Here is a 17,186-nt window from a genome sequence, read left to right as displayed (position 1 = left end):
GGGCTTAAATGCGTGGCTGGGACGTGTTCAGAAAGCACGCCGATGGCTGCGGTTCTTACAGCTATTTGGAATATTAGACCGCTTTAGCTGGAAAAAAGCATTGCGTCACTCTCGTGCATGAAGCTGACGTTTCAGTGTCATAGATGAAAAGCAATGGAGCCGGAGTTGACTGGGAGTTAATGATTTGTGCCTCATAAGCGGCAGCATTGCCTTCGTGCGTTTCGTTTGAACCTATGCTAATGAGGTGCATCAGGCTAGGGTCGTATTCTGCGGCTGTTTTTTTATTTTTTTTTTATATGTATTCTCCCCCACGTTCAGCAGTCAAACGCAGAGCCGTCTGTCCGCTCGCGGCACACATGGAAGCAGTTAAACCCCCTAATTCAACACCAACAGAAGAAGTCGGGTCCGATAACAAAATCTATTAGCAAAACTATCATTCTGTTGTCATTTGGCCTCCAGGGACGGAGGGCAAATTAAAACACAAACACGGAGCTCCGAGCCTGGCAGGGAGAAATACAACATGGCGAACAGGAAAGCAGAAGTCGGTGCTTTTAATTAGGCCGCTTCTTAAAACAATATCTGCTGAAGCTAATGACAAATTTGCTGTTGGAGGGCGGACATGTTAGCGCCGATGATGAAGTAACGCTATCGGCATAATGGGGCAGAACAAAGTGGGAATGAAATCAAGCTTGTTCTACTCATTAAAGCATTAAAATATGGTGGTAATAAAATACACGTGCAAACTGGGCAATCTAAACTCAATCAGTTGTTTGTCAGGATATGCATCAAGAAGATATAGTAAGGTAACATGAATGTGTTCTAATCCAAGAAAAACAGAGACTGGCATTGGATTCTCATGACCACCTGTAACCGGTCTAAAGTTACAGGATCAGCTACAGTCATCCTTACTGCTGCTAAACAATACAACATATTAAATATTACTCCCTTAGTAATGTTATTTTGAAGCTTTATTTACTTTTTGATGATTAAGTATTGTTCTGAAGCGCTCACAGCATGCACATAAAATTATGAGTATATGAACTGTTCAATATGGAGAATATTGTTCCTTTTTTGCGCTTTTGCCTTTCCTAGAGCATCACAAATATAACAAAGTGACATTAGCTGGTTAATCAGTTGTATTTCTCCAGGTAGAGAAAAGCTTGGTAACTATGGCTTTAAAACTTGAGTTGTCATGATGTCACATTGTGTGGTGTTGGAGTGGAGGCCCGAGACCTGGAGGCCGTCGGTCCTTAATGCAGCCATGTTTTGCTGCATAATAAAGGCCTAAAAGGCCACCAGTGCCACAAAGTAGAAAAAAAACCACTGTGCTGTCAACTCCAGCAGCCAAGGCGGTCCTACAAGTTGCTTGACGTAGCCAAATCAAATCATCAACTAATTTTTCATGTGCTCTAACCGTAACGGAGGAATAGCATCACGGGAGGCCAAAAATGAGTGAAAAATAGGGCTGCATGATATCAGAAAGTGATGCAATGGTGATATTATTGTTGAAAACTGCAGTGACATCACTTGTGATGGATCCACATTTTTCCTCTTTTCCAGCTGCGCTTCCAACACTCTGTGACCTTAAGCATCTTGGGCGCTGCGTTCTGGCCCAGTTGTGGGCATCCACTGCAAAGACATTTAACCCGACAGTCTGTTAGCAAAGTGGAAGCTCATGTTGGCATTTTAGCAAACAGTCGTGCAATCCAAAAGTAAATCTGTTTATGGCTACAAATAAACTTTCTTCTGATTGTTGTTTTGTTAAAATGTCTTTATTTAAACTCTCCTGTGTTTAAATAAAGACACAGAAAAAGGGAAAAATGTCCCTTTTCCAAGCTGCTGGTTTTTGTGTCAGTTTTATAGCTTTGTTTTTGTTTAAGTTTGGTGTTTATTTTACTTCATGGACAACTTAGAAGTCAATAACAAGTCAGCTGTTTGGCAGTGAGCAGCAACATGTGGGGTAGGGGCGGCCCTGCATTACTACATCCTCTGCACGGCCAGAGAAAACTCCACTTCTTCTTTGGTATTTCACTGACAGGACTTTAAACGCTACAAAGGAACGTTTCAGCGGTTTTGAAACTGTAACTTTTTAAAACCTCGATACCGATAATCGGTACACGTCTAGGTCCAAGCCACATAATGGCAAATTGGGACATTTTGGTCTGCTAGTTAGCTCACTTTAAAGGCCTGATGTGTGATTTTTTTTAATTGATTGTCATTTATGAGGGTAACTACGGCTTATATAAGCCACTGGAGACAGTGACACAGTCTTAAATATTTTCACTTAATAATCTAAAAGGATATAAGCCACTTTCATTACACGGTTAAATACCAACGTCCTTATATGAATGCAGGCCCGAGCCCAAGTGGAATTATTTTTTCCAACTAGTCAGTCCTGTCCTCATGCAGCCAGGGACTAAATTAGATGTTTTTATTTGACAGACCAAGCTTAGGACAGGGGGAAAAAAAAGAGTGCATGGAAAATCCACAATTATAGGTAAAGAATCAGCAGGGTTGAGTTTCGCAAAAAAAAAAAAAAGATATTGAAGTTTAAATTTGTGAGTTAAGATACTTTAATGAAAGTGCTTAGTTTCTTCACATCGAGACTGCAACAGGCTACTTTTCACCTTAATAGAACAATAATATTGTTTCAGGGTGGTGATATCTTCATATTGTATCTTGAGCAAACATCATCAGGTAATCATATTAGGGTCGGACAAATCACCCTCTGGGGAAGCTCCTGGTATGTGTGTGTGGAAAGAGGGAAGAAAGAGCAGAACCGTCATCTGACCGTGACCTATTAGTCTTTAGCAGATTGTTTTGACTACCAGGCCGGCCTGAAGGCGACCCCCTCCTCCTGTTTGGACTGAACCAGTTCATGTCCAGCCTCCGCAGCTACAGATGCAGCTTCCAAGCTGTCACTGATTGCTCACGACGAGACGCGGGACGATTCGTCTAATGACTCCGTACTAATTTGATGTAATTTTGGTAAATTGGCTAATTTCAACGCCCAGGTTTTAAGAGAAATTCGTGGTGTATCCTCTTTCTCCAACCCAGAGTACTTTTCCTTCCACTGATAAATGCCTGCAATTTTCCACAGCGCTTTCCAGCAAACACCGGAGAGCGCGGGCTGCACTTGTGTCTCGCAGCTGTTGGTTTGATGGTTTGTGTTGGGAAAGCGAGTACGATAACAGGAGTGCTACAGTTTGGCCGCAGTTTCCCAGGCTGTGTTAAATTCATTCTCACAAAAAAAAAAAATTATAACATTTTTGGCTAAAATCCCATGACGCCCACTGCCTTACTCTTAGTTTTGAAGTGCGCATTGCTGGATTACGCCACAATTCAAGGAGTCTGTAAGGTCTGAGAGTTAAAAGCTGAACCACATTTTACCCTTTAACCCTCTTTCTTAGCTCTAGTTTCTATATTTCTATGGGGTAGAGCGTCACATTGTTTTGTTTTTTTTATTCAGCTTATTATAATATCTATTCAACTTATTTTTAATGGTAGCATATTTGCTGTCTGGTTTGAAATGTGCTGGTATTTTTGGTATCACTAGTGTTTAATAAATCAGTACTAAATACTTGTTTCATTTTAAAATATTTTGCCGTCTCAATCAATCAATCAATCAATCAATCAATCAATCAATCAATCAATCAATCAATCAATCAATCAATCAATCAATCAATCAATCAATCAATCAATCAAATTTTATTTGTATAGCACATTTCAGCAGCAAGGCATTTCAAAGTGCTTTACATAATTAAAATAAAAACAGCATGTGACATTGAATAAACAGTGAGAAAGACAAAAAGATTTAGAAAAAGATTAAAAAAGATAAAAACATTAAAACCTGCACCCCTTTTAGGACTTCAGTTAAACGTCGTTTAACTGGGACGTTTCCCGTCTTAAGAACTATTGTAGTTTCATGTGTGTATTTTATTTGTTATCCATTGAAAAAAATTATTTGTAATTAATTGATCTGTTACCATGGTGAAAAGTAAATGTGTTATATAGATTACATTTTGTTGTATGTATGTGTAGGTGCAGCCAGACTAATATAACTCATACACGTATAAAGATTTTTTCATACACGTATAAAGATTTTTTATATATAAAGAGTGCCATTTTAGAACAACCATAGAGCATATTGTTTGCTTCAGCAGTTTTATTTAGTAAAATCTTAATAAATTTCACATACATTGAAGTATGTTTATTTTTTACGATACATTAGGCGATAAATTAGATCACAAATGTTCACCTATCAGGAAACGGTGAGAGCTGCAGATTCATCAGCTTCTTGAAGGACCGCTCCGTCTCTAACCAATACGTAAAGTACCAATGTGGTGGGGTAGTCCAGTTATTGCACTTCAGGATGTAACTTAAGTAGCCCCCATGCATTACATTCAATGGTATTGGATAAGTACTAATCTAATCAAATGTATAAAACTCAGATTAAGCCTTCAACACTGAGCAAATACTGCTGGTGGTAAAATTAAACATCTGATGCTCTCAAACTGTAAGAGTTTCTCCGGTGCAGCAGGTTCATTTATGCAGAGTCACTAGAATAATAAAGAACAGAGATAATAGAAACCCTAAATAAAGACTAGTAGTAAAAATAATCTCCCATAAAAAAACACACACACATTCAAACAAAGCTAACACATGTCAGAAATGGACGCATAAAGCGATCTTTGACCTTTACGGCTAAGCTGCAGTAAACGGTAACTTTTTCCATCTGAATCTCAAGAAGCCAGATGCATTGAAACTTAATGCTGCTTCTTGTGCAACATCCTTGGGTTTGTCTTGACCAAATTATTGTCTAAAGCCGGTTCCCAGGGCTCGACTTTAACGAGGCCTGTGTGAGGAATTGACTAGATGAGACAGGATGAAAGTGCAGCATCTGAGCTTCAGGTATTTCCTGAAGATCTCTCAAGCGCAGAATGAAGTTCAGGCAACGAAGTTCAGGCAACGAAGTTTGTAAAATCTTTAAAAATTGACTTCCTTGTCTATTTAAGTTAAGAAAATTTGATTGTATTATTTTATTGTATGTAAAAAAGAAAATGGTCGTCGGCATATTGCGAAAGCCTCAGGGTGAAAATGAAAATTATTTTTGGGGGGGTTTTTTTAGCGGGATATTTTGAGCAGTGAACTTGTGTAAAAAACAACTGAGATTAAACTGTCATGTAAAGGTCACATGAAGTAGCTGCTCTTTTGAAACATAAATTCCTTCACACAAAGCACCAACCTCTAAATGTTTGCGTGTTTGCTCACGCTCGCTTTCGCAGCCAACTACAAGTGGTTCAATCCCAGTCTAGTAACGACGCTCATCTCTGTCCAGCTGGAGGACGGATCGTCACTAATCGTTTCGGCGCCCCAATCAGTGGGAGGACCGATTCCTGTCCAAATCCTGTGATTTCATCCTCCGATTACCACCTGATACCCGTCCAAACACCTACCCACCGTCGCTGATGTCAGTCACATGGACTTTTCCAAACACCTACACCTCGTGCTCCGTCTGAAATAAAGGAAATGTGTTACAGGTGTTGAGCAGGAGGCCAAGCTGGGAGTCGGAGAAGGTTAGCTGAGATGATATGAGAAAGGAAAAAGTGCAAGGAGTAATAAAAAAGATTTAAAAAATCTCCCAAACTTTTTTTTTGGCAGAAAATACAACAAACTCATCCAAATTCAATTTGAATGAGAACAGATTTCTGATTGGGAAACATTTATCAACAGCCAGGGATTAGGTCTTAACAGCATTAGATCAGATATCATTCATTTTTGAGACACGGCAAAGATTGACTGCGCTGCAAATCACTCAGAAAATAACCTCATTAAAAACCTTTGAGCCGGGCTCGGCGGCGGATGGCCGGCGCAGCGAGCAGGGGAGAGGTTAGGTGAGGAGGGAAAAAGTGATGTTATTTTCCTGGCCAGATAGAGAAAGGCTCCTCACCAGCCAGGAAATCAGGGCTCCTCTGTTCCGATACCACAGATAAATGAGGAATATATCGTCTTACGCTGCGCTTATAAATCAGCTCATGATGTCATCGTTCAGCCTGCGATCGAATTAAGCAAAACACGTGTTGCTCCATGCTGCCGCGGCGGCGGCTAACGTTGCCTTGCTACTGTGTGGGAATGTGTTTGTGAGTTTACTGCAGCCAGTCAGGGCTAATTTACTTTCTCGGCAACCAGAGGCGAAATGCTTACAAAACCACACTGATTGCAGAAAACCAGATTCTGTTGCCACAGCAGACGGGGAAGTTGTCTGAAGTGGAAGTTCGTGACCCACCCCCCCTCCCGGTCCCGCCGCCGGAGGTTAACATCGACGGCAGAAATGTGAAAAATCCCTGCCTTTTCTGGTGTCGCCTTCTCAATGTTGCATCATTAAGTCCAAGCTGAACGTTCCTGACGATCTGACACCGTGTTCTCTTTTCTGTCGCAGAACAAAGACAGAGACAGGAAGACGAGCATCCGAAGCTAACGCCGAGGGCACAAACCACACGGACAAAATGTTCACGACTCTGACGGGGCTTCATGTGATTTTTTTACATTTTTTTTATTACAACCACTGCAGCTTGAAGACTAACCAGACTTGTGATGCATTTTAAAGACTTTTGAAGGATTTATGTAGCACTTCCACTTCCTTTTACAAGGAACTTTTTAATGTTTCCTTTTTCTATTACTTTATGCGAACTCTTTGTTTTACAGTGAGGAATCGTGAACAAGACTTTCCATGGATTTTCACCAGCGTATCAAGACTATAGAGGAAAAAAAAAAAAAAAACAGTACTTCTAAAAAACAGAAATACGGCACATGATCAAACCCACAAATTTGTATTCATTAAAAGTTGTCTTATTAAAATGTAAACTGATATAAAAAAATGTATATTTATGTAACATAACAATATATAATGAAACTGTGTTATTTAACAGACTTATGGCATTTTTGATGTTGTTTTTAAGTGCAGACATTGGTTTCTGACTCAGTTTGTAGCATCACAGAGAACATGCTGGAACTATGGTGGTAATGGTTGTTTCGAATATTCATCCCTGAAAGTGGAAAATAACTCGAGCTGACCAATAAAATGTTTGTAAATCTGGGCGTAAATCATATTTTTCTGAGCATACTGTATTTTCAAATCTTGTCCCAGTAATTGCTGGTTCCAACCAATAAAGCTTATAAAGTTTCCATTTTGAATTTATGATGGCACGCAGATGTTTTCTGAAACCAAATTGTGGGGGATTTTTTTTTAGGGGATACTTGCGCTGCTACGGGAGACACGAAAACCAACGAAAGTCTTTTACGAGAGCAAATTTAAGGCATAATTATCTGAAACAAACAGAATCGATGCTTTTGTTTTTACATTTCAGTTTAGATTTCTCTTTAATTTCAAGCTTCTGGTTTGTTTGTAACATAACAGATGAAATCTGTTAAGTTGGATGTTTTTGTTGCCGCTCTTTGCCTTGGCCAAAATGATCTTGAAAAAGCATTATTTGCTTTTTTTTTTTTTTTTTTAAATAAAAGTTGAAGTAAAAATAAATAAGAAAGGCTAAAGAGGAAATAAAAAAAAGAAGCAAGATTAAGAAGCGGAGAAACAGGCGCGCATAAGAGCTGGGGTGGGAGGAAGGGTTGAAGTGGGCTGCAAAATTGCATCTGCAGGTATGGCTACTTGGACATCTGCCTTTGTCCCTTTGCTGTCCTCTTCTTTACCTTTCCACATGCTTGTTCTCTTTTCTCCTCCTCTGCTCTTCCTCTTTTCTCCCTGGAGTGCCACTGACCAGAATCTGGTTGGTGATGGCTTTCCAGTGTGTGCATCCTGACCGCGCTTACCTTCCCATAACCTTGTCTGTCCATCTTTCCAGCCTCTTCTCCGACACGAGAAACAGTATTTTATTTTTTATTTTCCATTCTTTTGATTTTGGCTTTGTGAAAAACAAAAAGGATGCTCTTTACATTTTCTTAATTGTTCTGTTTAGACAAAGGCTTTCATCCGAGTAAACCTTCGTCTGATGACCGTAGAGAACATGATGGTGCCTCTCGTCTAACTATGGTTGAAAATTGAACGGTGAAGAAACGCCCACATGTAGAGGTCCGCTGACGTCGGGTCGGGGCTGACCGTACGGGCTAACCAAGGCTCACTTTCAAGCATTTAGCATAAATTTGAGTCGGACCAATGGAGTGAATAGTTCAAAATGTCAACATAAATAACTAAAGTAAACTAAATAAATACTACGATGGACAATACACTTTACCGCATGTTTACGTACACTGTAATGAAAGAAACAAGAATAACATGTTATTTTCACTGTCACACATTCAATTAAACTACACTTACATGATTTAAAAGAAAAAAGTCTTTCTTTGTATTAAGAAGTTTACGTACAGTTTCTGTCTGGTTGAACTGCCTTAAGCAGTGTGGATCGGGTCAAACATTTTGGTTATTCGGCATGTCTGGGTGTTGCTCTGACTGTTTTGTCGCGATGCCATGCGTTGTGTGAAATGTTTCCTTATGCAGCAAATCGACGTTGCCACCACAGCTGGGATTGTTTTCTCAGGCTTGCAACACTATTCCGCTTCTCCTCCAAATATAACAATGGTCATTATGCTCAGACATTTTCATTTTTGTCTAATCAAACCGTAGGACTTCTCTCTGTATCCCTAAGTGTAACAAGAATTGTAACAAGTTCTATTCTTGTTACACTTACAAACTATAACAAGGCTTTTCATGCTGCTTTCTAATAATGACTTCTTCCGTTCTGAGTGGCCTTTCAGCTCACATCGGTTTGGTCAGCATTTCTACAAGGTTTTTTTTTTTTTTACTTTATTTAATGGTTGACTCGCACGTTTTGCAACCAAAGATGTTCTCTTGTACTTGCATGTAACTGTCTGAACAAATGAACGTGGCACTTTGAGGTATCTGGACTTTGTACTCAAGAGCGAAGCAGACTTGTAGAGGTCCACGTTACTTCCCTGATAACTAGGTCGATTTATTTTTATTTTCTTACGATTTCGTACATGGAAACAATCTATTTGAGGCGCTGTCTTTAAAAACTTTTTCAATAAATATTTTCTCGTCATCCGAGCATTTAGCAAGTGGAAATAGTTTGTGTAATCCTAACCGACGGATAATATCGGACAGTGGGTAAGGTTTCTTAAAAACAAAGAATCTGTTTGAGTTTGTATTGACTTTTTTCTTCAACGTGACATGTGTTGGGTGAAAAAGGCCAAATAAAAAAAAATAAATACACCATGAATCAGAAAAAAAAATACTGAAGGAAACTAAACAGATTCATTTTGAGAGCTTTAAACAGTGCCTGAGGGGACACCGCAGACGTCGTATCAGCCATTATAATATGATTCACAAAGGTAATAGAAGTGAAGGGGGAAAAGAAGTTATATACTAAAAAAGAAACTAATAATATATCATTAATACTAATAGCATTTCTGGCAATATTTAGAGTTTTAGAAAAAGCAGTTTCAGAGAAAACCCGAGCTAAAGATAGTTGTGAGGTCTGGAGAATCACTTGTATTTTAAAGACAAAATGTAGTTCTGGCATGTCATGCTTGAACTACCCTCACACTCAAGTGCCAGAGCTGTTTTCCTTCCCAAAAAGACAGAACATAGGAAAATAAAGCGCAAAATCTCAGGACACTTTGGCCTCTATTGGCCCATGCTGTGCGTCGGATCGCGTGAAAATGATTTGATTAGTGTTGTGAATTTACTTTAAAATGTTTCTTTTCCTTATTATTATTGCCCCCTCATAATTTAGGAGCTCAATATTTTTTTTAAGAAGAAAGTATCAGCTTTTTTGGGGGGAAAAATATAAAAAAAATTGCAGTGTGTCTAGTGTGTCCTAATGGCTTCTGGTCCGGTTAGTCTGAGAGTCTGATCTCTCTAGCAGGCCGTCTGTCTGAACAGTTGTGAGTGGGGGGAAAAAAGGAACCGGTTCCTCCCACACAGATCAGATCAGGTTCCCCTTACGCCCACACTCACATAATCTTGAACACACACAGATGACCATTTATGCAACTAGTGAGCCAATGAACTTATGCACAAATAGATGAGCACACTTTATGAATGGACGTGCACACGTTTGCATGCACTCACACTCATCTGCAGCAGGGGAGTCTGTGCTATAGCTTAGCCGTATAATGATCTCTGTATTTCACATCGATGAAGCAGATCAGCTGAGTACGCAGCCTGCTGCGGTACGTTGAAGTGGGAGGTTTTGGACTAGAAGGTGAAGCGGAGGTTGGAGAATCAACTGGTTCTAATTATCAACGTAATGGCCTGACGAGGATGCTGTCTGTGACGGATTTTATGTTAATAGAGTTAGCAAAAGTTATCAAAAAAGCAGCTTTTGTCACAGGATTTTCACACTAGCAAAAGAATTGGAAAAGGCATAAAACTTAAACTTTTGCAAAACTAGATATTAAGTTTAAAGGAAAACGTGATAAAAAAACAAAACAAAACATCGACAGCTTGGTTTCAAACATGTAATCTAGAGGACAAATAAAAGTAACATGGATTTGATAAAGCCCATTAATTTTTTTGCAAAATGTTGACCGAACGTGAGCACAGGAAGTGGAAGACATGCTTGCATCAAAAATGATTGTTTTTGGGTTTTTTTTATCTCAAAGCAAAAACTAAAGTTTTCCATTCCATAGCAAAATCTGATAGAAATGAAGCAGAAGGAGACTTCTGTAAATTTGCAACAAGTATGTTAAATACTCCAATTTAAAATTATAAGAAGGGTTAGTAATCAAGCGTTTAAGTTCAAAACTAAGATATTTTCACAAAATGATTAACTTAGCCAGTGGATTATATAGACAGACATCTAAAATGAAAATTACAACTCCAATTCATTGAAGAACGAATTGAAGAAATGAATGTGCAAATAGTTAAGTCTCAACCAAAGATCTAACATTTATCAAGAGTTCATCAATCTCAGGAGGCTGATCTGTCAGGACCAGAACCATCACAATAGAACCTGAAAACAGGACCTTACTTTGGTCCAACTTCCACAGAACCAACTCGTGTCTCTGGTTTGAAGCCAAGAATTCATATATATATATATATATATATATATATATATATGAAGAGTCCGATTCTGCTCCAACACGCTGGTATCAGAGCGCTCTCTCTGAGACTGGCAGGGCGTCAGCTTTGGCTGAGGTTATAAAGGTCTGTATAACCCTCACTTATGGAATCGAGTTGGATGTGAAATAAGAACACTTCCCTCTCATCCTGATGGGAAAAACAGTCAATATGTTTTCATATTACATTAATACTCTAATCCAGGGGTCACCAAATCCAGTCCTCAAGGGCTACCATCCTGCAACTTTTAGATTCACCTCTTCTCCAAAATGTCTGAATTTCCTCACCAGCATTCATTCCTCTCTGCAATAGGCTGGAAATGAGCAGTTTATTTGATCCAAGTGTGTTTGAGCAGAGACACATCTAAAAGTTGCAGGACTGTAGCCTTCGAGGACTGGAGTTGGTGACCCCTGCTCTGACCTAAGCCTCTGTCACTTTGGAGCGGCGCATCGATTGTAGTTTTATGTCCGACCGCTGATCTTTAAAAAACCTGACATGACCTGATCTGATTTTTGTTGCTAAACATGGCAAGAAAGTCACTGAGTTGGCAACAGTGGGGTGACTACTGTTAAGTGCAAACATGCAGGAATGCCATGGTGGGTGGGGCTTTCAGTCAAACCTCTCTGACGGCAGAACAAAAAAGGACAGTGGTTGATTTTTAAACCTGTACCGAGGAAATAAGAGATCAGCTTCACATCTCAGTGTCAACCTGTCGCCGATTTCACAAAAGTAAAAAAATTGTGGCTGATTTGTATCAGTGAACCCCTTCTCACTATTTACTCATTTATATATTAAGACAAAAATAGTTAATAATAATTATTAGATAGTGTAGTTAAATAACTGATTATTTTTCAGAGGTTTAAGACTTAACTGGCTCGTAGGTGCAGCTACAAAAATGTGTCATTTTAAAGCAAATATTATTTATGGGTTTATTTATTTTTTGTCCAAAGAGCGATTCTCTATTAGGTTCCATCTGTTTGACTGCGTATAACGTTGCCGTGATGACAGACAGACAGACAGACAGACAGACAGACAGACAGACAGACACAGGGCAGCTCAGAGCGCTCTCTGCCTCTTCGTCTCTCATGTTGATTTGCTGTTTGAGCCAAAGAGTCTTCTGGATTCCCTTTGTTTTTTTTCCACGTCACGCAGAATCATCTGAGCCATTGTTAAATCACTACGTGTGTGAAAATATTGATGAATGCAGCACTTTATGGGTCACTTCTGAAATAGCTGAAACATTCACCCCTCCACACTGCTTGGCTTCGCGGAGCATCCATCTCGGTTATCCCTCTCACGCTGCAGACCCATAAACCGCCGAGTCGGAAACTGAAAATAAAGCCTGGAATTTCTCAAACCGCCCTCCACAGCTTTTATAAATAAGCAAATTATTCAGGAATAAGTGGCCAGACGGGCCTTTGGATCACATCTCAAAAACATAAACTGGTTATTTCACCATTTCTCAACTGTCAAAACACGAGAATCAGTGAAGGAGACAGAAGCACTTCCTGCTCTTTTTCCAACTCATCCATGTTCTTGCTCTCTGATGGCACCCAGCTGAATAAGGCCTATTAATTAAAGATGGATCAGTAGCAGTACTTTTCCTGAAGCATGACCTCCTGTTGACTTTGGAGCAGAAGTTTCCTCTGGTGTCCTCCTCTGCTCTGCGGCCCTGTAGGCCAACTTCCTGCTTCCACCCGAGCTGTCTCTATAAAATATAAAGAAGAAAAGATATAAAAAGGTGGAGGAAAGAGCGAAATGCACCTTTAGGAACATTAGTCTTTTCAATCCACCTGAGGCCTGAGCTACACAAACACACACGCGCGCGCACACACAATGCAGGAGGCTAACTGCTCCAAGTGGGAGCTCTGCTGCCGAGGTCCGGATGAAAGGAAACACTAAAACTACAACGAGGGAAAGACAGGTGGCCGGCTTGGCAGCTCCACACATGCACACGCACACTCGGACACACGGACACACACAAACGCATGCACGCATAAACTCCGTCCGCCTTAAAAACCCCTGTTGTGCACACCTGTGAAAGTGCCAAATCTCGGACTGTTCAGCATTCGTCCTCCCTCCGCCCCCCCCACCCACTCCTGCCTTTGGTCTCTCTTTCTCTCCTTGCCTTCCCCGACAATAAATCTTTCCTCCCTCTTTCTGCGTCCGAGAGGTCCACTGCGTAAACATTCCCCTTGCAGGCACGCAGCCTGGCTCATCTTTAATTGGTTGTTAAAAAGACATTTCCCGCTGACAAGGATACAACCTTGCAATCACAGAGCCGTGCTATAGGGAGGCCTCAGTGATTATTGCATCATGGCTAAGTGTGCACACATCAATTATAATCAGACTCCAAATAATTGCAAAAGTAACAGAAAACTATGTTTAAAAAAAAAAGTGGCTTAGTTAGGATCACATTTAGAGAAATCCAGTACAAAAACATAAAAGATTTACTGACATGCATTTTATAAGTCTTTAGAGGTTTTTTTTAAGCCTTCATCAATGCACCGTTTGGAAAAGAATAATGGGCTTGACACGAGAGGCAACGTTGCTCCCTCTCCATTAATTTCCGATGAAACTTGTGTGACGAGACGACAAACTCTTGCCTTCCAACAGCCAAGTGACCGGTGAGATTGGTGCAGGGGAAATTTCGAGTTCGTAGACGTAGACGTGCGCATTCTGGCGACACGACGGAAGGAAGTTGCAGCTTGAACTGCCGTCTCTGCTACCGACAGCTTTTGACTGTCTCTTGTCATTGTGTGTGTGTGTAGAGACCTTATCATCCAGTTATTTGGATACACAATTAAGTATTGCGCACCAAGATGTACAAATAGATTTGCAATGACATAACTTTGAAGTCGAAAATGAAAATCGGAGCCAAATGTTGACACTGCGCCTGCTGAGTGATAGTCCGCCGACAATTGCAGGACAATGTGTGAAATCTTAGCACCAAAAAGAAAACAGCATATCCAATAGCTCTTCGACATGCGGCCCGTTTGCTGTTCCTTCATTCTGATAGTGATTTTCAGACCCTGAGACACACTGAGTGACTGGTTCAGTCTTTTTAACTGGTTCCAGGCTTTGAGAGATGCATAACAGAGATAAGACAGAGACTGAGACTCGCCCACATATCCACAGACACTAATGCAAGGACAGTAAGTGTTTTATCCTTTATAGGCTGTTTGAATCAAGAGGCACTCTGGGTTTTATTAGGCTCTAAGCAGGCAAGTATGAAACCGTGCTGTTGCACCGAAGTTCCCAAAGTGATTCTCTGAGCATCACAGACAGTTATTAGGTGCCTAAATTTGAGGATAAAGTTAAATAAGGATACATCATATTCCTGAAATGTGGAGGATTATTACGATGGTGTTTGAAACCGAGTGGAGATCTTGCCTTTGAGAGGAAAGATTTGGGTGGGTCAAAGGTTAAGATCAGCGGCACCCCACAGCAATCTGCTCCTAGGCGATAGATAGCAACTATAGTGAGAATGAGATGGTAGGAGAAGAGAATCAGAGAGGACGCCAAGCCTTCAGTCAGTAGCAGCTTGCCAAAGAGTTGCTTTGCTTTGCCAGGTCCCTTTGCTCACCGCTATGTCCTCTCCAATAAGACCCTTGGTTTAATGCTGGAAAATTCTCTCCAAGCTGTCAATCAGCCCCTTTAATAAAAACAAAGTATAACATTGCGGTCCTACTTGCTCTCCCTTCCCCTTTGAGATTCAGAATGTAAGGTTTTGTCTGCGGAACTGTGAAAATCTCCTCCGCTTTTATTAGAGGAATCCTGCTTCGACAAAAACGTTGGAAAAATCTGGCCACTCTCCGCTCCGTGTCTCCCATCTGGACAGCATTAAAGCCAACCACCTGGACCCTGACCAAACCTTAAATGAAACTTGGGGGTATTATAGAAAATAACTCCAGGATCTGCCTGCGCACACAGATACGTATCTCCCTCCATTCACTTGTGTGCGAGCGAGCTCCAGACATGGTTTATGTATCTTCCTGTTTCTCTCGATTTCTATTTCATGCTTAATCAGATTTGCTCGAGGAAAACTACTCCTAATGTCCACGATGGGATCCAATTTGACTCACTGGCTGGTTGGGTGTTTTTTTTCTTTCGCTCATTTGTTTGGTTAACTGACTAGCTGACGGACCGGTTGGGTGCTGACAAGCTGGCCAAGACGGCTGACAGAATGAAAGATTGACCGGCTGACTGACGAGTGAAGATTACGGACGAGCTGAGTGGCAGCTGGCATCGTACCGCACGTGTAAGATTAATGAACTCTTTCTTCTACCAGCTGAACTAAGAAAACTTCTTCAAATGTTGGTTTCTGGGCCTCAGCAGACTGCAAGTCATTCAACAGCCATGTCTGCTTAATATTTTTACATCAGTGCTCATTGTAGGATATGAACCCTGACGTTAAAGCCATCAATAATATGGTAGACCTACCCAGCGTGATGCGGACCTGTTTCTGACCCGGCAGATCAGTCCAGTTTTTCTTCTGATACATATTCTGTAGGCGAAAAATAAAAAATCTCTTGGAAAAGAGAATATCTTTTTAGGTTGGCGCCATCCAGTAAGACTGAAACCGAATCCCACGGACCTTTCCCCTCCATCTCCTCGTCGAGTTTCATGAACTTGTGCAAGCAAAAAGTTCAAATAAATTACACAAACCTAAAAATAAAGAGTGGGTCAGCAAAAATCCAACATCTGACTATAAATATGTGACTTTCTACTGCGCTGTCACTCAGTAGATGTCCAAACTATTGGAGTTAATCAGTGGCCGGCTTGCAGGCTGCAGCACATAGTCTGATATATGTTCCTTGAGGTTAAATTGGTATTGCAAAGGCTGCATTTCAAGCTGGTTAAATAAATAACCGCATACCTCCGATCAGTGTGAAGCATTTGTCTATTTAATCTGAAAAGTAGGCTTTGCACGAAAAACTGGTAATTGGCTGTGGGAGGTAAACAGTGGTTTCCGTCCTTCGACTTTATTATTGGTGAGGAGAGGCTTGTAAAACCTTGTCAGTCAGAAATGCATGAGAAGGAGAAAATCGTTCCCTGAAAAATTACGAGAAAAACACAGCACACAACGGTCACGGTCTTCACAGATTTTGAAGAGAGCTGGAGGAACTGCACACTTAATAATTAGACCTGCTGAGGGATTATCAATATTGCGTTAGGTTTTTCAACTACTTAAAACCGAATAAAAAAAGATAAAAAGTGAATTGACTGAAATACTCTGAAGGGTTAACAATGACATGTGAGAATCTGGATTGGCTTTTGTTCTGTTTCACTTCTCTATTAAGTTAAAGAAATAAAATCTGATAAATAGCAATAGTTAAACTTCTTAAATGAAAAGTTCATTCAGATAGTGTCGATTGTGTTTTTTGTGTTGAGAGTTTGACTCGTTTTTTGAATTTTTCACCTAATGTTGGTTTTTTCATTAATTTTAATGTCGATTTTATTCTGAAAATGTTATTGCTATCATGATTGGACTGCATTGTATGAAAAAAAGTATTTATGATTGAATTTATAATAAATAAAATAACAATAAAGTTAAAAAGTACTTTATTCAGAGCAATTAGTTTTTTTTACTGAGCTCCAATTAAACCACTGAAATCTTTCACATTCAGAGCAATTTTACCATTAATTTTGATATCATATACTTAAAATAACATTATCAGGATAATAATTCGTAATTTACTGCATTTTAGTCTTAAATGTCTTATTTTTGTTAAAATAAAAATGTAAGCGTGTTCAATTGCCTGCAGCTGAGATCAGGTCGGTTCCCCTCACACGCTTAGAGACTCCAGTCTTTGCCTCTTATCTCACTAACAGATTTCATGTGCCAACTCACTGGCCATTTGATCGTAGCTGAATTGTACTGTCTGTACTCCAGACTGGCGCAAACTTTCCCCGACTCAGAATCGGCGGTAAAACTGGGCAGCCAATCCTATAGCGTGTCCCCGGTGTAAGGCTTTCCTTATGACCTTCACTTACACTTTGATTCAGAACTCCAAACAGAAGCACTAAATATGCTTCAAGAGTTTCTTGCAGCACATATTTCTTGCCTGTTACAAGAAATATAAAAGCA

At 40.1% G+C, this 17,186-nt stretch overlaps 1 protein-coding gene across 3 annotated transcripts in view; it reads left to right on the top strand.

Annotated features, from left to right (window-relative positions):
- Positions 1-7,098, top strand: part of LOC103478308 (basic helix-loop-helix transcription factor scleraxis) — a 37,180-nt gene extending 30,082 nt beyond the window's left edge. For all 3 annotated transcript variants that reach the window (XM_017309278.1, XM_017309277.1, XM_008432055.2), the window contains one exon: positions 6,440-7,098. In XM_017309278.1, the coding sequence (XP_017164767.1) occupies positions 6,440-6,478 (39 nt within the window). In that variant the 3' untranslated portion in view covers positions 6,479-7,098. The remainder of the gene's footprint in view (positions 1-6,439) is intronic.
- Positions 7,099-17,186: the final 10,088 nt, after the last annotated feature.

Source organism: Poecilia reticulata, linkage group LG16 (genome assembly GCF_000633615.1).
Source record: "Poecilia reticulata strain Guanapo linkage group LG16, Guppy_female_1.0+MT, whole genome shotgun sequence".
Classification (NCBI taxonomy): domain Eukaryota; kingdom Metazoa; phylum Chordata; class Actinopteri; order Cyprinodontiformes; family Poeciliidae; genus Poecilia; species Poecilia reticulata.
This window is presented reverse-complemented; position numbering and strand designations above follow the sequence as displayed.